The sequence below is a fragment of the Lygodium microphyllum genome, chromosome 25 (assembly GCF_053477565.2).
Source record: "Lygodium microphyllum isolate KBCC chromosome 25, Lygodium_microphyllum_v1.1.10, whole genome shotgun sequence".
Classification (NCBI taxonomy): Eukaryota; Viridiplantae; Streptophyta; class Polypodiopsida; order Schizaeales; family Lygodiaceae; genus Lygodium; species Lygodium microphyllum.
Genome location: NC_141159.1, coordinates 5,724,505 through 5,750,071, shown reverse-complemented (window position 1 = coordinate 5,750,071; position 25,567 = coordinate 5,724,505). Strand labels below are relative to the sequence as shown.

General features: G+C 45.4%; 1 protein-coding gene across 6 annotated transcripts in view; it reads left to right on the top strand.

Annotated features, from left to right (window-relative positions):
* Positions 1–25,567, top strand: part of LOC148013868 (uncharacterized) — a 273,317-nt gene that overhangs the window by 223,345 nt on the left and 24,405 nt on the right. For 5 of the 6 annotated variants that reach the window (XR_015688595.1, XM_087666323.1, XM_087666322.1 and 2 more), the window contains one exon: positions 8,520–8,765. The exons of the other annotated variant lie outside the window; for it this stretch is intronic. Coding sequence is in view for 4 of the 5 variants with exons in the window: in XM_087666323.1 (XP_087522449.1) it covers positions 8,520–8,765 (246 nt within the window). In the remaining variant the exon portion in view is untranslated. The remainder of the gene's footprint in view (positions 1–8,519; positions 8,766–25,567) is intronic. 6 annotated transcript variants of the gene reach the window in all.

Sequence of the window (25,567 nt, the reverse complement as noted above, 5' to 3'; positions counted from 1 at the left end):
TGTAGACGCTTTGTTGCCGGCTTGGATGGTAAACTCCATTCCCCCATGGTAGCCCTTGGGCGGGGACCATGGGGGTGATGGATGCTCTTGGTGGTACCACCACGGCATCTATCAACCAGGCTGAGAGGCAAGAATCTGTACACTGGTAGAAACGAGCCGCCTATGCCAAGGGCCACTTGATCACATCCATTGTGGAGGGGCTCGAAAGATAATGCTGAGATGAGGGACCTCGGCCCCAGCCCACCAGTTAATGTCCATCATGCAATCCGGTCACTACTGGGAGAAAAGTGCCAATCCACCTTCTCCCATCCACTGGGAGATGTGGTCTGTCACCTGGCTCTTCACCTCCTCTATTTGAGTCGTCGTCCAGTCTCCTATGTGAGAGGTTTGAAGGAAGGTGTAGTTTGGTCCATCCGGTGGTGCTAGTAGATGGACCTTGCCGCTCCTAGACTTGCCTACCACAAAGATTCCCACCTCTAGGGGTAGTGGAAACACTCCACACTTCGCTACTCTCAAGTAAGATCACGGCCCACTACGAAAAAACTACTGTGGTAGTTGCTGCGCTTGTCTCGGGAAAGTGTGATAGGCGGCGTGGACGGATGAACTGTTGGTTGTGTGAGGGGGGAAAGAGGGGCTAGCCCACCGATAGGTGGAGGATGTCGGTGTTTGGGGCTCTTCACCTCTTGTGGGAGGACGGGGGATGGGGGGGGGGGGGGGGGGGGGCTCACTTATGTTGGGTGGAGGTCAGGGGGGATTGGTCGGTGGGGGTATGGTGGGGAGGGGGAGGATGGGGATTGCGGGGTGGTCGGAGGCACGTGGCGGTGTGGGGGGGGGACTAGTAGCTTTGGGGGAAGGGGGGGTGTGGACTAGGGTTGGGGAGGGGGGAGCTGTGGGGAGGGGGGAGGGGGTGGGGGACTGTGGGTCCTCGGGTGAGGCGGCCGGTGACGCCTTTGTGGGGGGTGGATGTGTGAACCTGTGGTCCTGTCGGGTGGTAGGGCGAGGGGGGGGGGGGGGGGGGGACTGCCTGGTGCTTTGCCGGGTGGAGGTAGCTTTCGGCCGCATTTGACGAGCTATCATTGAGATATACATTGCAATTTGCGTTTTAAATTTGTTTCACTTTCTTTCATAATGAATCATGATAAATCATAATATTATCATTCATGATTCATAATTGAAATTTGATTTATACATAACTTGTAATTTGTAAATTGTGGTTGTAGGTGGGCCTCTCAAATGTAGTGCAAGTTGTTACCGACAATGCATCGAATTGTCGACGCATGGGCGGTTTGCTTGAGATTGAGTTTCCTACCATTGTGTGGACTCCATGTGCAAGTCATTGTTTGGACTTGCTCATGGAGGACATTGGGAAGCTCAAGTGGGTGAAGAGGGTGGTCCGCAAAGCTACATCAATTGTCACGTTCTTTACTGTAAAGGTAAAGGTGCCTGCAATGTATTGTGAGCATAGCACACTTGAGTTGAAGAAGCCTTCTTCAACTCGCTTTGCTTACATGTGGTTATTGCTGGAGCGACAGTGGTGTCCACTCTATGGAATGAGTGGGATGAGCATGAGATAGAGGAGGCCAAAGCCATGCAGTGCTTGTGCCTTAATGAGCAGTTTTGGCAAAAAGTCCGTGGTGTTGTCATTGTCGTGACTCCCTTTTATAGGGTGTTACGTATGAGTGATTGTGAGGGGTCCACCATGGACCTTCTCGTTCACTTCTTTAGAGCGGCATTGGCGGAGACACGTGCTTGTACAGTAATCACAGAGACACAGCGTGCACATGTTTTAGCGATAGCAGAGAGGAGATGGGCGTGGATGCATAAGCCCATCCATGGTTTTGCCGCATTCGTACATCTAGCCTACAAAACCGGCGGTCATGGATGATAGAGAGTTCTGTTCAGACCAGCTTGCTTATTTGACTCGTGTGGTCCCTGTTGATGACCACAATGCAGTGCTAGAGGAGCTAGGATGCTATGCAGATTAGAGAGGGCATGTGGCTTTTTCTTCTCCCAGTTGTTGGATGAGAGAGTCACTTGTGAAGCCTTTATTTTGGTGGCAAAATTTTGGATACGCACTGGAGACCCTTCAGCCCTTAGCCATGAGGGTCCTTGCCCAGGATCGCTCTTCGGGTGCATGTGAGAGAAACTGGAGTGTCTATTCTCTCATTCACACAAAGATTCGCAATCGGCTTAGCACACGACAGTTAGAGCGGCTAGTCTATTGCTGCACTAACTTACGCATGATGAGGGCTATCATGAGCATGGGTAGTCCGAAGCAGGTAAAGTTTAAACACTTAACCATAACATTTAAAATTTGTTATTTTAACTTTTAAACTTTGAACTTTGAAGTTTACTTTACAATTTAGACTTTAGCATTTAGTATTTACAATGAATCATGATCACTCTTACATGCATCACTGCATTGATGATTGTGTAGGTGAATGTTGATACATTTAAGTTGACGGGAAACACTCTTCTGAGTGTACATAAGGAGGTGGACGAGGAGGAGATGATTTTTGCAGAGCTCTATAGAGAGCTTATAGCAGTAGATACTCGTGACACTCGTAGTCAGCGTGCTCGTGGGTGAGGAGTTCGAGTAGGTGGTTGCAGGGGCATGGTCATTTGATGCCCTCCATCATCGAGGAGGGGTGGTTCGAGTGGCTTGCAGACATATGTAAGGCGGGGCTCTAGTAGCTATTGTGATCTCAAGGGGAAATGTAACGAGACACTTGGGATATCCAATAGGTGTGGAAGTAGCCCCTCGTGCCTTGCTAGATTGGATGGGCTCTCGGATTCATGATAGGTTTATGTACTGGAAATCTCAAGGCTGGCCTCTACATGTCCGCTTAAAGTTGCTCAGTGTATTATGATCAGCATGATTTTGTTTTTTCTGCATCATTGCTTCCTTGGACTAAGAAGTTCCTTTTGGAATTGGTCCAGCCTATTGGATTCATGTTGTGGAAAAAGAAAGGCAATCGTTTGGGACAAGTGTGAATTTCGTGGCAACATGTCACTACTCCAAAAGGAATTGGGGGTGCAGCTTTGCTGGATGTTAACTTCCATATGGCTGCTTTGAGGCTAACCCTTTTGCAGGCCCTATGTGTACAGAGTCATCCTTGGTCAGGTATTGCTAAATTTTTCATAGAAAAGATTGGCATATCTCATCGTAACACGGTTATTCATGCCTCATAGTGGCATGTGCTCAATTCCTCGAGGCCTATTGAGGTATCTCAGTCTTTTCTCCTTTCTCATTTGATTGCATCCTGGCAAGAGATGCTACATTTTGCAGTTTGGCGCCCTTCTAATAGTCATAAAGGAGGAGAATTTGCTACAAGCAGAAGTACTGGCCTCCTCCGGGTTGTTGGACTGGCAAGATAAAAATTTGTAGAGATATAAGTTTAATTGGATGGCTCGTTTGGGGTTGCAGATTGTCGTTGATAGTGTCATTTTTGGCAGCCCCGTCTTTATTCTTTCAGACGTATTTGTTAGTACTTTCGGGTTCCTCGCAGATATAGTGACATTTGGTCATCCATACAGGGCAGACTTTAGAGGTTCGCTCCCTTGCCTTCATTACAGCCATTGCAACCATGTTGTGATTGGATGTTTGTGCTTCCTGATGATTTCAAGAAGAGGTCAACTAATTAGATATATCATCAGATGTTGGAGGCCAAGAAATGGGTCACTAGGAAGGTTAAGAAACTATGGCATATTCGGGATAGTAAAAAGAAATGGTAGGAAAGATTCATACAACTTTGGAAATCTAGGGTTCCATATCAAGGTAAAGTGTTTATGTGGAGGCTGCTCATTGGGGGTCTTCCAACTGGGGATGTGCTGGTCGTTGTGTTTTCTGCACTACATGTGATGAGACATCGCTTCATCTCGTTGTCTCTTGCTCTGTTGCTTGACAGATTTGGAATTTTATTTCCCGCGTGTGGTCTTCGGCGACTCAGCAATGGATGCTTCCTCGTTCATTGATTATGGGAAACATGCCCTCTATGTCTTCTTTGCCTTCAGATTATTCCTGCCTTTTCCGATGGCGATGGACCTGAGGATTGATCAGTGCTTTCGGCTGTACTCCAACGCAACGAGTAGCCCTATTTCGTCCTGCAGATTTGCTTGACCTGTGTACCAGAGGGAGGACGTTCACATCCAGTGCACATTTCCTGCCACAGACAAGGCAAGGCGATGTCCCAAACAGGCGGGCAGTTGTTTTTCAGGGGGTGGGCACAGTTAGGGTTTAGGGAGGTGCAGCCACAGACTGGTGGGCTGCCTCACACCGCAAACTTTACCACAGACAGGTGCAGCTATTTCAGGCAGAGCAGATGCAGATCCTGACAGGGAAGACACTGCCTCAGTTTGGGCAAAACAGGCAGCTGGGCTGTCAGACAAGGCTCTGCAGGCAGCGGGCTGCATACACTGAGGTTGGACACCTGAACCAAAAGCACACGGGACTGTGAATCCTGAATTCTCTGCAATGGTAGGTGACAACAGCAAGGACCAAACACAGCAGCAGGCTGTCTGTATGGTTGCAGCAGCTGCAAACACAGCCTGTAATCAGGATACTAGGCTCAAACACGGCCTCCAGAGATGATGACAACAGTTGGCAGCAGCAGCTGCAGGGGGTGTGGGCAGCATCAGATGGCTAGAAATGGGCACTGGATGGGTGAAGGAAGTGTCCGGCAGCTTTGGCTGAGATGTCATCTGCGAATGGGGTGTGGATAGCAAAGTTTCAGCACCTTAAACCTACAAAAAATGAGCTAGCGGAGATTGGGAGGGTAGGTTGCCTATGCCTCCCAAATTAGGGTATTACATGTGGGTCACTGAAACTCTCTCAAACTGCCCCTGGTTTAAAAGAACGGTTAAAATTCATTAATTAACTTGAGTTTTGGGGCTGTTCAATGGAAGCTGATGGTAATTTAGCTCAACAACTTACACTACCAATTGTACTTGCAGTTGTGGGTGTTGAATTTTTGTTACTAGATATTGATGCCAACATGCTTGGTAAATGGGATTATAGCACAGCCTAAAAGCCTAGCTAAGTGCCCACATTCACACAAATCACATTGGGTGGATTAGTCTGCATATGAGAAAACGCATTCCCATGCAAACTTGTCAGATCACCATAGCTAGGGTCCTGGTCAACTTAAACATTGGCTGCCATAGCCTGAAACATAGAGCCTCCTTCTAAATAACTTGGATCAAACTTCGTGTGTAGTGGTCTCCATGTGTAGTATGGACTGATCTGTACGATACAATACGGTATGTATCCGTACAATTAGGTACAAAAAAACTGCTGCTTTTTGGCCATACCCTTTTAGTTCGAAAAAACTGCCCTTTTTTAGTATGAACAAACTGCCCCTTTTGTATAATCATTGATGTATGATGTATGATGTACCCACTCCCATCTATATACTTGTAAGTTGTAGTGCATGGGGCATGTGTGGCATATGCAATACAAGTTTTAGCTTGTTACCTCATGTATTCATCTTATATACTCTAACAGCGTTGCCATTTTGGCTTTAAACATGTATTCTATCATCTGTAATCCAAAATAGTGAAGCTTTTTTTTTAGTACTAATATAGTACCGTACCTTATCAATTCTTAAAGTACCATTTAGTACCATATTTTATTGTAGCATACGGTATCATACCTTTCGATGTTCATACTTGCCAACTATGACTGCACGATGTACATACTTAACATGATTATCCTTCCATTAACGTCGGCACCCAACATAGAATTAGTTATACGAAACTAGAACACTTTGCGCTAGTGGAATTGTTGTCTATTGTCCAACAGCCAATGGGCTATCTTCCATCCACACTATGATCCCAGATCAGTATATCTTGTTGCCTCCCCTTGTTGCTAGCTTCAAAGAATCCAACAATGTAGTAAACGTAGGATTCTTCATAAGCTCAGCAGAAGTCTCCACTGCACTTGAGAGTTGAATAAACATGTCAATTCACTAAACTATTGTGTTTTGAATAAGCATCATTATCACTATTGATCCCCTTGGCTCCCTAGACTTTAAAGCAATATCATCCGTTGTATTCCCATGTGTTAGAGGACCAAACTCCAATCCCTCGTGTACATTCATCAATGTACTAGGAAATATCTTATCCAAGAGATCTTAATCCTTCAAGAAAACCCCTACTCCTAAATGCTTTTTTATTTCGCTGAAATTTTGGACTTAACTGCTCGCTCCTAAACAATCACAAACTTGCCTCCTTAAGGAAGTTGATGATGCATCAGCAGCAAAACCAAGAAATTAGCCTTTGGGAATCAAAGGGCATTGAGCTTTACTTCGCAAGCATGTAGTCTTAAACACAAAAAAATTAGCAACAAAGGACAAGGCAAATAATGGAGCTAGAATGTTGCTTACTTGGACACAAAAGAAAGATTGCCCCAAAGCTTGGTGCCTCTTATTGTATTTTTCTTTATCGTTACTAGAGGATCAATATAGATGTTCATGAATTTGTCATCCTCCACCACCTGTTTCCAATTTCTCTCACCAGCTAAGACCAATAAGCATTGGTTCTGAACAAAAATGGCTAAGATTCCATGGGGGCATAAGAAGACCAATACGCTTGACATTGGATCTTGCTTGGAAAATCTGGTCTGACAAAATTTGTTGCATTAGATTTATCCAAAAAGCCTCGTTATCTCAGCAAAGTAGCATTGAACAGCTCCAAAACCCCTCAAAGATCCCAAAAAAGCATCATCCAAAAAGAAAGAGCTCTGCTTGGTTAGAACACCCATTGTTAGATAGCTTCACCTAGCCTTGGCATGGCCGCTCAGCCCTAGACATCTCCATCCAGCCTTTAGACACTAGCACAACTCGTCCCTAACTAGATTTGGCCACTGGTACCAGTGGAGGCAGCACAATCAGCAAAGGAAGATCAACAACTGTAGCGATGATTATTCCCAAGCAACAACACTTTGTTTGTGTAAAGGTCTTATCCTAAGGAAAAGCTATGCTCATGCCTTTTGCTGCATTTCACACCTTTCATAGCATTTTCCATCTTTTCCTTTCATATTATTAGCTTTCCATATAAAATATAAGTTCATTATTGAGTCTTTAATTCATTAAACTTAGGTGGCCTAGCCCAAAATATTAGTCCATGCCCAAATTTGGCAATTAAACAAAGCTTTTATTAAGGTTCATTCCAATTAAATTAATTAATGTGTCCACAAACAACAAAGAGAGTTTCATAGATAAATCACATCCGCGTGACATGGCTTCATATGCAGGAGGATCTCACTCTTTCTATGGTTAGTAGCACCTAGAAGTTTGGCAAATAGCATGTGTGAGAACCAAAAGGGATGCACATATAGAGCTCAAGAGGTTTAAGGGAGATCCCTCAAGATGATCTTCCATCATGCAATGAAGACTATGTTAGTGACCTAAGGGATAGTAGCTTGGTTTATCACACTATCTCTAATGTGGAAGGAGGGATTGGCTTAGAGGCTAGTGCAGTGCTATGTATAATACAAAGCAGCATTGCACTCCATTTCCTCAATAGACCACACATAGAGCTGAGGCACCTCTTAGATTGATCCATATTGATCTTTGTGGGCCAACATCCAATAGCATTGCACTCCATTTCCTCAACAGACCACACACAGAGCTGAGGCCCCTCTTAGATTGATCCATTTGATCTTTGTGGGCCAACATCGACTGCCACTCTTAATGGCACATTGTACTTCTTTTTGATACTGGATCATTTCTCTAGATACATGTGGGGGTATTTTCTAAAGCATAAATTTGAGGTATTCATCATACCATACTTCTTGCAGATAGAGGGGACTAAGGGGCACTACCACAAATACAAGCTTATTGCTAGTGTAATCATTTGGTTCATTCGGAGTAAGAGATGCGTCATGCATTGATTTGGAGTGTTTCTATTTAGATTCACTTATGATTTGGTATCGCCTCACAAGACTAACTGTTAGTATTTATTCAGCCCTTGTATTAGACTTCTTGTTTATGATGTATCATTTTAGTCCTTTACAAGCCATATCTTGCATTCTTTACCTCGAGAAGTTGTTCCTAAGGAGCTCATTAATGGAGTTTTCTTTTCTCGGAAATAGAAAATGCATCATTGAACAGAAAAGAAGGGGTTTCTACATGACATGAACACAATCACACTCTCTATCCCTACCAACTGAGTTCCCACTCATCAGAGTGTTTTATTGTGTTCTTCCTCTTTTACAATACTCCTTCCCCACTGCCCCCCCAAAGAAGGGGTTTCTACATGACATGAACAAAATCACACTCTCTATCCCTACCAACTGAGTTCCCACGCATCAGAGTGTTTTATTGTGTTCTTCATCTTCTACAATACTTACCCCACCACAACCCGAACATTTGCAGTTGCATTTCTAGATATAGTTCTCTGTGTGTTTAAACTTGTGTGATACAGACAGACAGGGTGAGATTTGTAGTTTAGCATTGTAGTACATCGTACTTTTTGCTGTGAGGTAAACATCTAAAATCATTGCACTAACTTACTCTTAGGCAGCCTGGAAGCCAATCCTTGGACGTCTCCAATTGCTTTTGATTGCTGTTCCTGCCTTTGGGTTGCAACCTCACCATCCTCTTGGATTCCCAATTGAAGCACTTATGTCATTCATTGCACACGGCTTTGGCAGCCCAAACGGACATGTCAGAACAGCAGCTGTGCTAGTTACCGTTGAGGCCTACAAACTGATGGGGCCACCTTTGGAGAAGTTTCTAAAGGGTGTTAAACCTGCAATTCATGAGGTAAATTGGTGTCTTTTATGTTGAAGTGCTCAGCAAAGCTTATGCCTTTTTTTTTTTGCAAAAATGATCCCATACAATTACGAGTAGGTGAACAATGAAACCAATATTGGTACTAATACAATGTACCTCGTTGTTTTCCTCTGAAACAGTACTTGACATATAAGAAACAAATTTTAGAAACATTTAAAAACACATTCAATTGTTTGATATAATGCTTGTATAAAGTGAACAGAGTATAAAGTTGTGTCCAAAACTGTATAGTTGCATGCAGTCCAAATAGTCCACAATACCCAAAATCTTGTCCATATTGAGAAACTCCAAATCAGCTTTTAATAAATGGAAATCTCCTGGCTGGAATGGCTTCATTGTCAAATTTTTTCATGCATTCATGAAGGATACTGTGTCTGGATGATGAATAAAGAATGGAATGACCAAAATATATGAGGTACATGGAAAGCAGGATTGGTTGAACTATTCCCGAGAAGGGCATTTTGTGAGTAATTGATCCATGATGTCCCATCACTTTGATGCTTCTTGTTTACTTCTTTTTATCAAACATGCTTTTTTTTGCAAGTAAAATGTGGCTGATTATATTACTCAAAAAACTAATTACAACAGAGTGCTCATGCTCAACAGACTAGCTGGACCTGATGCAACTTCACCAATACATCATGTATACCAGCCTCTTAGGGTGGTCTAGGGGCGATGGGGGCAAGAAGCCATTGGGGGGGGTATATCGCCAAATGGGGCTGCCTGCCTGCATCACAAAGAACAGACCCTGGCCGCCCCCAGTACGCATGAAGTGACCACGGAGCTCCTGACGAGCCCTGGACTTGCCCTGCACCTAATTCCATCGGCCACAAAGGGAGTGGATGATGGAGGTCCAAAGCTATGCTAAGGTCGCATGTGCTGAAATTCTCTCCGCCGAAAGCCTCCTAGCACCGTGCCTTCCATATGTGCCATCTAGTAAGAATCCCTATGATCTCCCATACCTTTGCGTGGTCTACTGTGGGCTCTAGTACCTAGCGGATGGGTAGAGCCTCCAGACCCACCACTGCACACGACCCTGCCTCGATCATGAGTATCGTGTCTTGCATCCCGGTCTTATACAAAAGGTGACGGCCTTGGCTGACTGCTTGCCAACAGAAAGCTCCCCATGAGATACACCCACGGCTGGGTGTTATACGTCGAAGGATACGGCATGCTCCTCTCCACACGAGTTGTGCCTCCTCACATGACCAAAGGCAGTGCTTTGGGGTTTCCAAAGGTTGCTGGGTGCAGTGCTTAAAGCCTCCCTCCTTTTGCATTTGGGCAAGCCAACTTCCCACCGCCAAACCTCCATGTGCCACGAGCCATAAGAAGTATGACACCCTACTTGGCCTCCAGCTATCCCATAGGCGGCGCCAGAAGGTCCGTTGGGAGGGCTCTGTGATGCTGTGCTCCGCCCAGTGACTGCTGCGTGATGGCGCCCAGTCCATATCTTTTTGCATTAGTACATGTTTGCCAATCCTGGCAGTGTACTCTCTGAATCTGGATGGCTTTTTGGCGACCGCAGAGGCCGGCCATAGCCACTCTCTTGGATCCCACTCCAGCTCATCAAGTGGTCTGCCCTCCCAAATCCAAAGGCACCACTCGCTAAGCTCCTTCCAGAAAACATAGGGGTCCAGTCGCCATGTCTTCCCCTGAAGAACCACCACCCGAATCCTCCTCCACGAAAGGGTGGCAATCCCCTCATCCTGTTATCCTCTGTCAAGGGCAAGATGTCCCCCCTCCTGAACGGCGAAGAAAGTCCCCTACGGGGTGCCACCTACTCTACCTGCCACTTGAAGGGGGATGCATGCTACTGGTGAAAACCTAGCTGCCCATATCTCCCTGGGCTCTATTGGCTCTCGTATCGGGGGAGCAAGCCACTCCGGAGGTATTGCTGCGTCTATCTCTCCTCCTCAACTCCGCTCCTCTCTAGCAACTTGATACTCGCTGCAACACCTTCTCGTCCGCCATCAGTACACCTCCCGCCATGTCCTGATGGTACGAGCCGGGCGGGCCTTCCACCCAGCCCACTGTATGTGGGGGCACTCACCTATCTATGCCCCTTCCCGATCTTTGACATGGAGGTTCCAGATCACTGGCCGATGGTCTATTTCCTTCTGGCAACCTGGGGGGCTCTGGATTAGGGCCTTACAGAGGCCTTGCCACAGGCGGAATAGGTTGCGAAGGAAAGGTGATCTGGGGGGGGGCGGGGGGGGGGGGGGGGGGGGGGGGGGGGGGGGTGATCTGGGCTGATGTGAAGATCCATCTCAGGGACAGCCTCCACTCACCGCCAAGCCTTGGTTTGCAATCGTGAAGGCCCTCTTGCAATAAGACCTTCCAGGTCTGCCCGCCTGGTGTGAGACCGCGGACAACTAGCTTTCCCAAGAGGGCCATACTCTGATACTCTGAGTCTATGATCCCAAGCCCTCCCTCTGACATATGTCGTATGATGGTCGCCCACGCCACCTTGGCCCTGGAATCCCTGGAGCCATCAGACCCAGACCAAAGGAAATTCCGCACTAGGCGGCGAAGTTGCACTACGCACGATGAGGAGAAGCACCAACACGAGGCGATGTACCAGGCCATCGCTAGGAGGACTTGGTTAACCACCAGGGCTCGATTGGCCAGTGAAAGGCGAACCGTGCTCCAGTAGGTCAATTTTCTCCGAATAGAATCAAGAACAGGAAGAAACTGCTGCGCAGGAGTGACGTCGAGTCCCACCCGGAACCCTAGGTATCGGACAGTCTGCCCTCTGCTCACCCATCTAAATCCCAGGTGGACGCCTCACTCCATGCTAGAGTCTGGGTCTGTGAGGAAACCAACCGACTTTCGCCAGTTGATTTTCGCTCCCGCTGCAACGCAGAAGACGTCAAGAGCCAGCCTCATTCTCTCCAGCATCAACTCATCATCCTCTATGTAGAAGCTTGTATCATTTGCGTACTTTGAGTCTAACAACTCAGTCTCCTCTCTCATTGGAAGTCGGAGGCCGCGTAATCCGCTCACACATGGCCTGAGAAAGTGAGGCATCGCCTCTGCGAAGAGTAGGAATAGGTATGGGGCCAGGGGGCAGCCCTGTCGAACCGATCTCTCCAGCCGAAACTCCTCCCCTTACCTTCTGCCTATGAGAACCTTGCTGGTGGCGGATCTGTAGAGGCCGGAGACCCCACGAATCCAAGCGTGGGGGAATTCCAACTTCACCATGGTGCCCTCTAGGAAATCCCAGTCCACCATATTATAAGCTTTCTCGAAATCCAAGAGTAGTACTGCCAGTCTCTGCCCACTGTGCTGAGCCCACTCTGTCGCCTCAAAGAAGGTAAATACATTTTCTAGGATGCTCCTATCCTGGACAAAGCCTGTCTGTGTGTCATGAATGATATCTGGAAGCACGGGGCGTAATCGCCTACCAATCATCTTTGCTAGTGCCTTATAGGCCACTGACAATAAGATGATCGGTCTCCACTGGGAGAGCTCCAACCGGTCTCCCACTTTGGGGAGAAGACTGATAAGGCTTGCCGAGAGACTCCCTGGCATCTGTCCTGAGGTGAAGATCTCCTGGAAAGCCGTCAATAGGGGGTCCTTCACCACTTCCTAGTAGGTAGTGAAGAAGGCCTTAGAGAGGCCATCCTCCCCCAGGCATTTCTGCCCATCCTGTGTATGGAAAGCCTCCTTTAGTTTCTTCTCTGTGAAGGGGGCTAGGAGGGAGTGTCCCATCTCCTCTGTGAGGAGGGACGGGATGTGATCCCATACTTGCTGTCTACATCTCTATCCTCTAGTTGAAGCTGTCTCTTGCTGGAAAAGGCACGTGTAATAGTTGGTGGCAATCTCCATCACCTCATCTAGGCTAGAACGGGTACTCCCATACTAATCCCGAAGGCTGCGTATCGGCTCTCCCACGATGCAAGGCTGGTGCACCTGGAAGAACTCCCTGCACATCATGTCCCCCTTCCGCACCCAAAAGGCTGGTAAGGTGTGGAAAGAGAACTCCGAGTGCTTGTCCTCTAGGCCAGCAATGGCTGTACGCGCGTGTACCTCCTGTGCGTGTAGGGTGGGATCCCCTGGTGCCTCCTACAATAATCTTTGTGTGGCTGCAAGGTCCCGTCGGAGTGTTTTCTCCTCGTCTCAACATTGCTGCCTGGCTTGTATGGCTGCCTCTTGGCAGATTCTGCTTGACTCGGCTAGGACCTCTGCAACCTCCTCTGCTATCCGGTCCCTCCTATCCCACTCTCTAGTTCAAATCTGCTCTATCTGTCTCGTCACCTCCTCCCTCCTATAGATCGAGTCAGGGATTCAACAGGATCATGTATTTAGGGCGGATGCTAGGGGGTCAAGCGTCAGGAGAACCGGGCAATGATCGGATAACGTGGTGCTTGCCAACTGCTCAATTTGGCCTCCACGAGAGTCTCCCCACTCTCCCACTTAAAACCTTTCCAACTGCTCCAGCAGGACTTCACCTAGCCGCCTGTATCTGCAAGAGAAGTCCAACGACCTTTCCCTCCTGTGGAAGGCAGGGTCTTTCCAAGCATCACGTGCTCCGACTGCAAGCAAAAAGACCTCCCATGCCTCTTGCTCCTCCCCAGCCATGCCTTGGTAGTTTTTGCCTCTGCCTTGCTGATCCTCGAAAGCCTCCAGGTTGTTGAAGTCTCCTCCAACAATCCAAGAGTCCACCTCTAGGAGTCCAGCTGCAATCTCCACCCAGAACCTGCTGCGTGCCCTAACCTCCGTAGGGGCATAGACATTGAGGACTCCAATACACAAGTCCCCGATATCCAATCTGATCCATAGAACCCTTCCTGCCACTATTGTCCCGTGGTCTCGTACACAGGTGGTGAGACTCGAGTTAATAGAGGTGCATACGCTCCACTCCTGTTGTGGGCACCTATGGCGTGCTTCTAGTAAGTGTGTGAGCTGCCCGGAAGTACCTTCCCAACCCGTTGAGCTTGGGTGAGGGTGAGCTTGTGCTCCTGCAGAAGCAAGATATCGATCCATCCAGCAAGGGTAGGCTGGAACTCTTGCCGAACAATCAACTTCTTGGAACCATGTGCCCCACTATAGTGGAGACTGTTCACATTCCAGGATGCAAGATGTAAGCTCATGGGGAAACCTGTGAGTGACCGAACAAGCATCTGTTCGGTGTGGATGCTGCTGATGAGGAGGGGAGATTGTGAGGCATGCAAGTGCGCTTTGCCTCCGGTCTAGATGGTGAACTCCAGTCCCCCATGGTGGCCCTCGGCCGGACCATAGGGGTGATAGATGCTCCAGGTGGTACTATCAATGCATCTATCAGCCATGCTGAAAATCGCGACTCTGTACACTGGCAGAAACGGGCCACCTGTGCTGGGGGCCGCTCGATCACCTCCCTCGGAGCTCTCCACTGTGGAGGGGCTCGAAAGATAATGCTCAAGTGTGGGACCTTGGCACCAACCCACTAGTTAATGTCCATCATGCAACTTGGCCACTGTTGTGCAATCAGTGCTAATCCTTCATCTCCTATCCATTGGGAGATGTGATCCGCCACCTGACTCTTCAACTCCTCAATCTGTGTAGACGTCCACTCCTCTCAGTAAGAGGACTGATGAAAAAAGGCATAGTTTGGTCCATTCGGTGGTGCTAGTAGATGGACCTTGCCCCTCCTTGACTTACGAACCATGAAGATCCTCACCTCTAGAGGTAGTGGGAACTCTCCGCGCTCCGCAACTCGTAGGTAGGACCATGGGCTACTGCGGGAGAACTCTTGTGGCAACAGCTGTGCCTCTCTCGGGAAAGTGTGGCGAGTGGCAGGGACAGATGAGCTGGTGGCTGTGTGGGAGGAGAAAGACTGCTAGTGCGCGGAGGTAGGTGTGTGTGGCTCATCACCTCTTGTGGGAGGAGGGGGGTGGGTGTGGGAGGGCTCACCTAACCTGGGTGCGGATCAGGGGGGGTGCTCGGTAGGGGGGGTGATGGGGGGGAAGAGGATCAAGGGATGGATGGAGATGCATGGTGGATGTGGGGGGGGGTAGCCCTGGCAAGGGGGGCCCATGGGCCAAGGTTAGTGGGGGGTTGGTGAGGGGCCTGTGTGGGAACTCAAGCGAGGTAGTCTGTGGCACAGATGGAGAATGTGGGGGGCTGCGGTCCTATCGGGTGGGACGGACAGGGGGGGGGGGGGGGCTGTGGAGTGCTTTGCTGAGAGGGGGTCGCTCGGTCACCAACACCCTGCTAACGAGGTTGGGTCTGAGGAGCTGGCTGCGCCCCCCTTGCCGTTTCTCTCTCTGTCGTCTCTGGACCCATGTTAAAACGTCAGTGTCCACTTGCGGACCTGTGGGCATGGCCCCCTTGGCTCTGAAACGCATACAAACTGTTGCCTAATGCCCAAAGTCGTGGCAGTGCAGGCACTGCCCTGGATGCCCAGTCACAATGACCTGCTGCCTAAAGGAGTGCCTGTCTGCCTCAATCTCTAGGAACTGTGGGATATTCTTGACCTCTTTCACTGCCACCCATACCTTTGGGACTCCTGCTGCTGTCACTACATCCGCGAAAGACGCGGGAAGGACAGTGCCGAAGAGCCGTCCAAAGTCTTCCACCAACTAGCGATACTCAATCGCCAGGCCAGGGAAAAGAAGGGTGACCAGGTGCCGAAGAAACGTGTTGTGGAGTGCAAACGCCTCCATAGTAAAGCCACTGTACCAAGGGACCATGTATATGACCCCCTTGGTGGACGCATATGGTGAACTGGCGAGTAGCTCGCGAGTTGCGTCTGTCGAGCTGAGCTGGACTATGAAGATCCCGTGGCCCAATAGGACCGCCTCCATGATTTGCGTTGTGCCAATGCGCAGCGTGGAGTGAAGCCAGTCTCGAAGCTGGGCCGTGGCTGGGGAATGTCCTACTACCTGACCATAAATCGCTATTTCCATTAGCTCCAGCTCCTTAGCTCGGATGGCTAAGAGCTACTCCTCAGAGAGGACTACGCGCAAGGTGTTTGACTGGGGGGCACTCAACGAGTGCGCCGGCGTCTGACCATAGGTTTCCATTGCGCGTCCCTTCTGAGAGAACCTACCTATCACGTTGCTGTGCTACTGGAGGGGGAGTTGTTGTAGGCGGAGGGAGCAACTGGAGGGGGGGGTGTTGATGGCGAAAGGGAGGGGGAGATTTATGTTTTCGATGGCGGTGGTGTGACAGTGTGACAAAGGGCAGGTGGGGGGGGGGGGGGGGGGGGGCAGGTGGGCGTAGGCAAAGGGGGCAGGGCGGGCGCAGGCGGCATGGAAGACGTAGGCGGTGGCGCAGGGAGCTGGCGATGGGGCCCTGGTGAAGGCGAGGGGGATGGGGCGCAGTCGATGACGAGGGGGGTGGCAATGGTCCTAGCGATGGCGAGGGGGGGTGGCGCTAGTGATGGCGCTGATCCGGTAGGACACGATGATTAGACAGGGCGGGGGGTAGCTTGCACGACATGACAGGGTTGAGTTGGGGAGTTGATTTCTGTAGAGCTTGGTTCTTGGATTAAAAATAAAATAAAATCAAACGTGCTTGTGCTTACACTTGCAAAAGATTTTGCAAAAAAGCTTCTTTGAAAATAACTTGGCCCAATCAGAGTTACCTCCAAAAATTCGACATTTGGATCGCTGGAATGCATCCCATAAGCAGCAAATTTATTGGGTCATACAATGATCGCAAGAAGATTGAGTTTGGAAATTTCTCTAGTTAGGCGCTATATGTTAGTTGTCTAGTCTATCCTGATGGCCTGTGTACACTTAAACTTACCTTATGATTATTTGGATTAAAAGTGAATTTGATAATTTCATCTCAATTTACTATGGAGATCTTTTGGTCAAATTACCAGCCCTTTTTTAGCTACACTACTAGGTTGGGGAGGAGAATACAGATGAGCGGGATCATAGCACAGCCAGTAGTCTCCCCCCATTGGGTTAGAGAGGGAATCACAACAGAGTTCCTATGCGACTTTTGGAGAAGACTACATGATATCTTCAGGCCCAAGAAGATTTCTCTCTTCCTATGGCTTGTAGCTCATAGGGGCCTAGCAGTTGGCACATGGCTTGGATATGGCATAGACCCAATAGTATGCGCGAGATGTGATGAGCCACTGGAGACATTGGGGCATTGCCTCTGGGACTGCCTTAGAGCCCAAGAGGTTTGGAGGAAGAGAGCCCTCAAGATGGTATTTCACGGCACATCAAACACCATGGTGGCTACCTGGGGGGACTGTAGCATGGGCCACAAATAGAGACCCAACATGTGGCTACGAGGATTTTCAAGGGAGCTACTCTTTTCTGATTATTGGACAACATCTGAGTAGGATTCTCACTCAAGATTACTCACAGGTACAATGGACTTAGGGAGTTGATTGCGAGTATCATAGCCTAGTATATTTGGACTGTGAGATGCAGCCACACCATTGACCTTTTGGATGTATCCACAGTGGAGACTCTATCAAGGATTTGGACAAAGATCATTCACACTTTCCGAGGGAGATAAGAGAGGATGCAGGGCAGCTCTGAGAGGATGAGAAAGAGAAGAGAGGCTTTTCTGCAAATATGGGATTTAGGCACTTTCTTCCACACTATCCCTCCTATGGTTTGGCATTACCGGATTGGTTGTTCACACAACCATTGTATTTGTGATATACTTAGTTACTCTTCACAGAGTTCTTTATAGTTTGTATTTTACCTCAGGTTATTCGCCAAGGTGTTACTAATAGAAATTTCTTTTCTTGGAAGAAAAAAACATCCACATCGTACCACCAAACTTAACTGTGTAACACTTCCCCCCTTATAAAGAATTTCTACTTCCATTAGGTTCACCTCCCTACCATAGAGCCAAATAAGCTCAACCTTGAACCTAGGAGCTAGCAACAAACCAGGTCATGTTCATGTCGATCTACGGGCCAAGCGTCCAAGAGTGATAATCACACTATGATGTGCACAATAGGGAATTGAATCCTATAAATAGGATTGGCTTCCCTAACTGTAAAGTATCCTAGTGCATTTGCACTAGGTCACTTCATGACCATTGTGACCAATGCTACTAGTTCCCACCATCTGGATGTGCAATGATGTAACACTTCTCTCCTTATGAATGATTGCTATCCTCACAATATCCTCAAGAAGGAAGTGGAAAAAAGGAGTCTTCAATGAATGTACCAACTCCCATGGAGCCTCCATCTCCATGCGGTCCTTCCACTTGACTAAATACTAGGGATGAATGATCTGATAGGATTGTTTAATCCTATAGTCAAGAAGCAATTCAGGTTCGATTGGAAGATACCGAGCAATGTCCTTGAGTCAGGATACTTCCTCAATCACGACTATTAGTTCACCTTGCCCTAGTTATTCTTCACATGGAATACCCAGTAAACTTGGATGTTTGGAGGTAAGTCCAACTCGCATGATAGGCTACATATCTTTTTGGTAATCTGCAAAGGACCACAATACCTGAAAGATAACTTATAGCAATTGTTGGTTCTTGGATGTGCTCATTCTAACACCAATGATAGAGCGAATGCTATAGGTTGCTACTCTAATCTGGAATTAGGATTTAGAAGAGAACAAAGGTGAAGAAAGATTGGGAATTCAGCTATTGATTCTCCACCCAGCCTTGGCATGACACATTTAATTGTTAATTTAATAAACCTTTGTAGTTTTACTGCATGGTGGCCACATCATTAATTTGGCCTTTGCCCATGTTCGCACGTGTGTCTCACATATGCGTAAAGTCACCCCCCCCCCCTCACGCCCCCCACCCCAAAAGCGTGTACCTATTATATACAGATGGTTGCATTGAAGAATGTTCCCATGTAACTGTCATGTTAATAGACGTGACATGTGCTTGCAAGATTCTCACGGTCTCATGGTTATGCAGCCACAAACAGCTCTCAATATGTGTATGGATATTATTCATTTCTTTTGGGCTTGGTAGAGATTTTTTCGGACTGTCAGGGCAGTCCGCAGGTATGGATCAAACTTGGCCATAATCAAGTCACACATGAGTGGGCAGCTACTTTGGATCCAGACATTTTAGAGGGTAAAGAGTAGAGTTTGTTTTGTTTCATCTCTCGTAGAGAGTTCCAAGTTGGGATGGCTTGCCAAATGAACTATTTAGAGTGTATGTAGAGGATATTAAAGCTTCCTCACTCTAGCGCATGTCAGCAAGTATGGTGGACTAGTGTGATGCCTTCCGACTAAATGTTGGCCTTGCTGTGTTTGCTGCCCAAAAGCACGGGCACTAATACCGTTAAAGCAATGGAAGCTAATGTCTATGATGGGGTCATTGTATAGTATCTTCGCTAAGATTTTGTCAAACAAGTTGCAAAATACTTCCCACATTGACTCATCCACAACAAAATGGATTCATTAAGGGTCAAAATGTTTTGCATAAAATTAAAGATCAGCTAGGAATTGATTGTGCACATTTGGATAGGAAGTGATAATGGTCCAGCTAAACATAGAAAGACCGTACAATTATGTTAGTTGGTCTTGGATATAAATTGATGGCTACCATGGTTTTGGCCCTTGGAGAACTAATGTATTATGTCATAAATAATATAAACCAGGATAGAGCTCCAATAAGGGTACATAATGGAGTGGTCTATCAAGAGATTGCTCTTTCTTGTTCTTCAGCTAGGATGTCCCCTCAGCCCTTTATTATTTTCTTTAACTAATCCCATGTTGAGTCCACTTAATAAGCTTGCCTCAAATGGAGATTTTTGTGGGTCTTACCTTTCCTTGTGATGGAAAGTTGAATGGTTTGTCATTGGCTTATGAATCTTTGATGGTTTTAGGGGTGAGAAAATAAACATGGAAAGAGATATGGCTGCTTGGGTTTTGTTTGGATTGGCATCGGGACCGCATATTAATAGTGACAAATCAATCCTTATATTAGCTGCACAAAAAGATATTATTACTAGTCAAAAATCAGTCCTTATTAGCTGAATAAAAACAGATTTGGTTGACTTAATAGAATAGGGCAAGATTGGGATAAGCTGTGGGAAATTATCCCTTTAGGGTGGATGTGTCATCCACTAATTCACTAGACTGGATGTCTAGTTATATTTTATTACACAATGGTGGACAATGACTGAAAATGCAAACAAAGTTTGGTCATGAAGGGATAGTACAGCTAAGTGATGAGCCAGGACAAATCACTTCAATTGTGGAAATCCAAGATTCCCAACAAAGATGAAGTTTTGATTGGAGGGTTCTAATGTTGCTTCCCCAGAAATGATATGTTGAGATGCTGCAAGGTCTTCCGTTCCAGATGCATTTCTTGCATCACCTGATGAGACTCCTCATCACCTTTTTACATCTTGGCCAATGGCCAGCCATGTGTGGGACTTTATTTCCAACATGTAGTTTTCTTTGGCACATTAGCACACCCCCAACCGTTCTTGGGTCTTGGGTAAAATGCCATCAACTGCTAAGTTTGTAGCCCAACATTCCCATCTTCTCCAAATTCTGCATTGACACCTTTGGCATATTTGAAGGACATGAAATTCTTTCTAATTGAGATCATTTGGTGTCTATGGTCATTTCTGTCATGTCCAAGGAATGTCATTGTGGCAAGTGAATTGTAAGATTTTTCTTTGTACTGTACTTCACAAATTAGATGCTCCATGGATGAAGGTAACCTGTGTTGAACTCCAATTCTTCTTCCTTCATGAAGTGTCTTCTTTTTAATAGTAGCCTTGAGGCCTCATAGCTTGTACGTTTCAATATTCTTAATTGGCTGATCTTCACAAAGTGAGAGAGCGAGACACAAACTTGTGCTGACAGTTGAGGCTCAAAGTGTATGCTGGATATAATACCATAGGCCACTTTTGGAATGAAACCACCGTTGAACACCTTGCATGGGATGGACAGCTTGCTTTAGGTGAGCCAAGCCATGAAACCCTGGATGGCACTCCAATGGAGACTACATGATCTGGTCTTGCGAAAAGCATGGATGATAGCCCTCTCCATCTCCCAATGTCAACCTTGTTACACAAACTTTTTTCAGAGGAGAGGAAAGGGGTTTGATATTATGAATCACCTCCAACCATGTTTAGACAGCCTGTAGTGGGTACCAAAGGTCAAACCAGTACCACTTTGCCATGAGGCACAAGTGATCACTTAATGACCTCTAAGGATATGTTTCATTCTCAGCCATCCACTTATCCTGCCCACAATACTTTTGTTTATGGTTGAGTGTTTAAACTTTACTTACTTTGGACTACCCATGCTTATCATAGCTCTCATCATGTGTAAGTTAGTGCGGCAATAGACTAGCCACTCTAACTGTTGTATGCTAAGCTGATTGCGAATCTTCGTGTAAATGAGAGAACAGGTACTCTAGTTTCTCTCGCATGCACCCGAAGTCGCTATTAACCTGTGAGAGAAAACCACCCCAACTTGTATATGAAGCGTAGAAGTAGATTATTAGTGGATTTCCAAGAAAATGAATCCTTTAGGTGGTAGATTTTTTATTACTTGTTTGTTTGATGTAGAATGCTTGCCGTGCCCATAGACTGTTGCTAGACTCAATTAGTCCTTTTTTAAGGAGCTCTTATATTTCTTTATTACCTATTTCAAAATCTTCTTGGCCCATTCTAGGATGAGTAGCCTTAGTTGGATTACTATTGGATACTTTTGGGAAAGATATGAAGTATTTTTTGTTTTTTCAAAATTGGAGAGTTTTCCAATGAGAATGTCATGATTTTTGTGAACAACTCTTGAAAAACAATACTGTATTTTTTTTTTTCCATCAACATTTCATCACAAGCATTGGTGCATGATGGAGTAATCAAGGAGAGAGTTGTTGAAAAGTGTGTGAGAAGAGGTGCTTCAGATTTGCTCCTCTGAAAAAGAGAAACTGATTTTATGAAAGTCAAAGATAATGGGCTTAAGATGATTGATAATATCCATCCCTATGATCAAGTCAAACTTCACTGCTTTGACTAAATAGACTATTATGAAAATTCTCAATCCTCCAAGAAAGTAAATTCTAGCTAGATGATTAATGACCAATTTTTTGTTGGAGGCTAGAGAGACATGAATGGCTTCTTCCAGTTTTTTCAATCTTTTCAAGAGGAATACAAGAAATTCACAAACTATAAGAAAGATACCAATGTCTAGAAGAGGACCAAGTTCTAGATCTGATCTTTTTGCTAAATGATATCTTAACAAGCATGAGAGAAAGTTTTGCTCTTCCTAGTATATTAATACGATGCTTCGTTGTTTGATTCATATCTCTTTCATTGATAGTTTCTTTTTCCTTGATAGAAATCTTCTCCACAAGTTTAGAAATCAATTGATTTTACTTTTTTATTTGTGCTAGTAGTAAGTTCTATTGAGCTATGAAGAGTTTGTATATTTGAAGCTAATCTCCTTCTTTCATTGGTCTTTTTAACTCATTTTCTATGCTTAGTATATTTGTGAGTTGTCTTCTAGATTTTGTTTCATTTTTATTTTCTTTATCCTCCGAAACGAGAATATGAAGAGTGATACTGTCTTTACATTTTTTTTGGCTATCCTTAATGATTTCTTCAAGAGTTCTGGGTTTAGAGATGACCCTGAACAAATCTATAGTTTTGAATGGTTCTTCATCGAAGATGTTTTTGGATGACTCTCCATTTAGGTTGAGTGTTCGCCTTTCTTTGAGAAATTCTTTTGTGAATTCATTCTTATGAAATTCTTCTGCTAAATCTTTTGAAGAAGAAGAGGAAGATGAAGATGGAAGCTTATCTGTTTCGAGATTGAATTCTGATTGCCATTTATAAGAAATGTTAGCAGACTAGTCTAATAAACATTTCTTCAAAAGGTCTGTGTTTTTCTTTGTAGAATTCTCAATGATGTCTATGTTTATTTTTTGGGGACGACTTTGGATGATCATCAAGAGCATTTGTGGTATAGATGACTTCTTCTCCATTTGCTGAATTTTCAGTTAAAGCACAGCTTGAAGAAGAGCTTGCAGGGGTTTCTCCAACACTTTTTTCAAAGTACTTAAGACTGTTTTCAAAGAAAATGTCTTCTTATTGTATGAAGTTTATCTTTTGTGAAAATTTTACATTGTTGGGACACTTGTTTGCTGCCCAATGGCCTTAATGCTTGCAGATAAAGCAAGTGTTTGGCTGCTTCATTTTTTTCAAAATAGTCTATTTTTAAACTTTTTTAAAAAATTATATTTTTATATTTATTGATTTTGCAAGTGCATTCTTGTTTAGTGTATTAAAAATCCTTAGTATATATATTTTGCTTACAAAATTCCACGGATGATTGTGAATCTTTTTTATTGATTTTTAAGCTTTTGATTGTATGCATAAATCATTCACTACTTTTCTTACTACCTATGCAATTATTTCGTATAAGTGATCATATATTATATTTAGGGTTTGGGCTCTAAGAGAAGTGTTAAAAAAATAAAAAATCAAATCACAATCCAAAGAAAAATCAGAATCAAAACCAAGTCATGGAGATCCAAGGAAATACCCAATCTTCTCTTAAACCTAGGTGGCAAAATATACCTAAAAAGATTAGGTATTGTTAGCATTGTCAAAAGGTTAGCCTCTGTGAAGAGGAGTGTCGATCCAAGGTAGAAGGCACAACACTAAAATCCAAGACTCAAACCCCCATGCCCTAGTTGGGGGCGAATTCCAACAGGGGCAACAAGGTAGTGGCAACCCTTAGCAAGGGTAGTGGCAAGGCAAGTCCCATATTGCCACCAGTTAGCCATCACAATCCATATCTTCCTCAACGCGAGAGGGCATATCAGATTGGCCTATAAAGAGGCAATGTGAGTCTTGTTCACATTTATGATTATTCTTTCGATGAGAGGACTGCAAAGACCCACTCATCACAACTGAGTAGTTTAGCTACTCAGATTGTGGACAATGGAGCTACCCATCATATGATCCCGGTCTCGAACATGTTCATCTTTTGAGCCCTTGCACAACATCTAGGATAAACCACGTTGAGAACAACTTCTCGGACAAGATTCAAGCTCAGGGTCGCATTAATTTTTCCACTATCCAAGGCTCAGATTTCTCTTCATTGGACGACATATACTATATCCCCTAGCTTTAGGTGAACTTGTTATCCATTCAGTAGCTTTGCCGGTTCGGACATTCAATCTTTTTCATATCGACCAGAGTCGAGGGCCTCAACTCTTACACTAATTTAGTGATTGCTCACCGTGAGGCACAACCTAGTGGCCTGTATTACATGACCCAATTTCTTTGTGAGTGGACTATCAAGGGCTCTAAGTTTCACTGCTTCTTTGAAGCTTTAGCCACTATACACGGGAGCCTATAGGTGTTGAGTGTCTCTAGCATTTTTGCTTGGAATACAACTCTCTTTATAAGTTATCATGTCATTAGATAGTGGAGGGCCTTCTCTACCTTAAGCTATCTCAAGATATTTGTAGAGTAAGGCGCCTCTTTGATTGATTCATGTTGATCTTTGTGGACCGACATTCACTACCGCCTTGAATGGCGCGCTATACTTCTCAATCTTCCACGAGTTTTTTGAGTTTCTATAGGGGCATGGCATCTCTCACCAACTCCCCCTCTTAGAATGGAGCCATAGAGTGTAGAAACCGGACCATCATGGACATGGTATGCTCTATACTATTCACAACAAAGCTCCCTAAGCGCCTTTGGGTCGAGGCTGTTAACACTTGTGTGTACATTCTCAACCAGTGCTTGTGGCTGTCCCTTAGGACTCCATATGGGACACTTTTTGGTTCTTGACTTGTCATTTTCCACTTTAGAGTCTTTGGAAATCATGCAAACATACATACTCTTGATGATAAGATTCACTCTCCAAGTTGATCTCCTGATTTTTGTAGGTTCTTCCTCCAAAGCGAAGGCCTGTTATTTGTTTAATTCTCGAACAAACAAGGTGATCGTTAGGAGAGATGTACTTTTTTATGAGAGGGATATTGTGCAATTCTCTATACTAGATTCTGCGCCCTTTTCTTAGATTATTCCATCGGAGATAGTGCCGTCTGAGCTAGGTCCATTGCTCAATCCTAACCTTCCCAAAAATTCTTCAACTCTCAGACCCCCTCCATGAGATCTATTACCTCACCAGTACCAATAAACCGTAGGGGATTCAAGGATCCTATCATCAATTCCACTGCGAAGAGCCATAGAAGATCTACCCAACTTGTACACTAGACTTCATTTATGTCGTTATTTACATCTAGTTACATATCACATTTTGAGTGGAATAGTTGGAAGAAGGCTCTTTACTACCACCAATGTTGAGAGGCCATGGAGAAAGAGTGAGAGCATATTGATCGAAATGAGACTTGGCCCTTAATAGATCGTTTGAGTCACAAGAAAGTTATTGGGACAAAGTGGATCTTTAGAACCAAGCAAAAAGCTTATGGGACTTAGACAAGTGCATGGCTTGCCTTGTGGTGTTAGGGTTTCGACAAAAGCAAGGCATTCACTATGAAGATATCTTTGCTTCTACTACATGGTCAACATCATTCCATTTGTTGGTTGCACTAGCCTCTCATCACGGTTGACCGATCTATCAAATGTCCCAAAGTACATTTCTAAACGGTTATCTAGAGGAGGAAGTCTATGTGGAGTAGCCATCCAAATTTTCTTCTGCTGATCGAAAAGATAAGGTCTTTCGCTTGTTGCAAAAAGCTCTTTATGGGCTAAAGCAAGCACCATGGTCTTGGTTCCAAAGGATGGATGAGTTCCTTTGAACTCATGGATACCATTGTAATGTCTATCCCTTATGACCTGAACTTATTTGTTTGTATCACTTCAGAGGGGATCAACTATATCCTACTATATG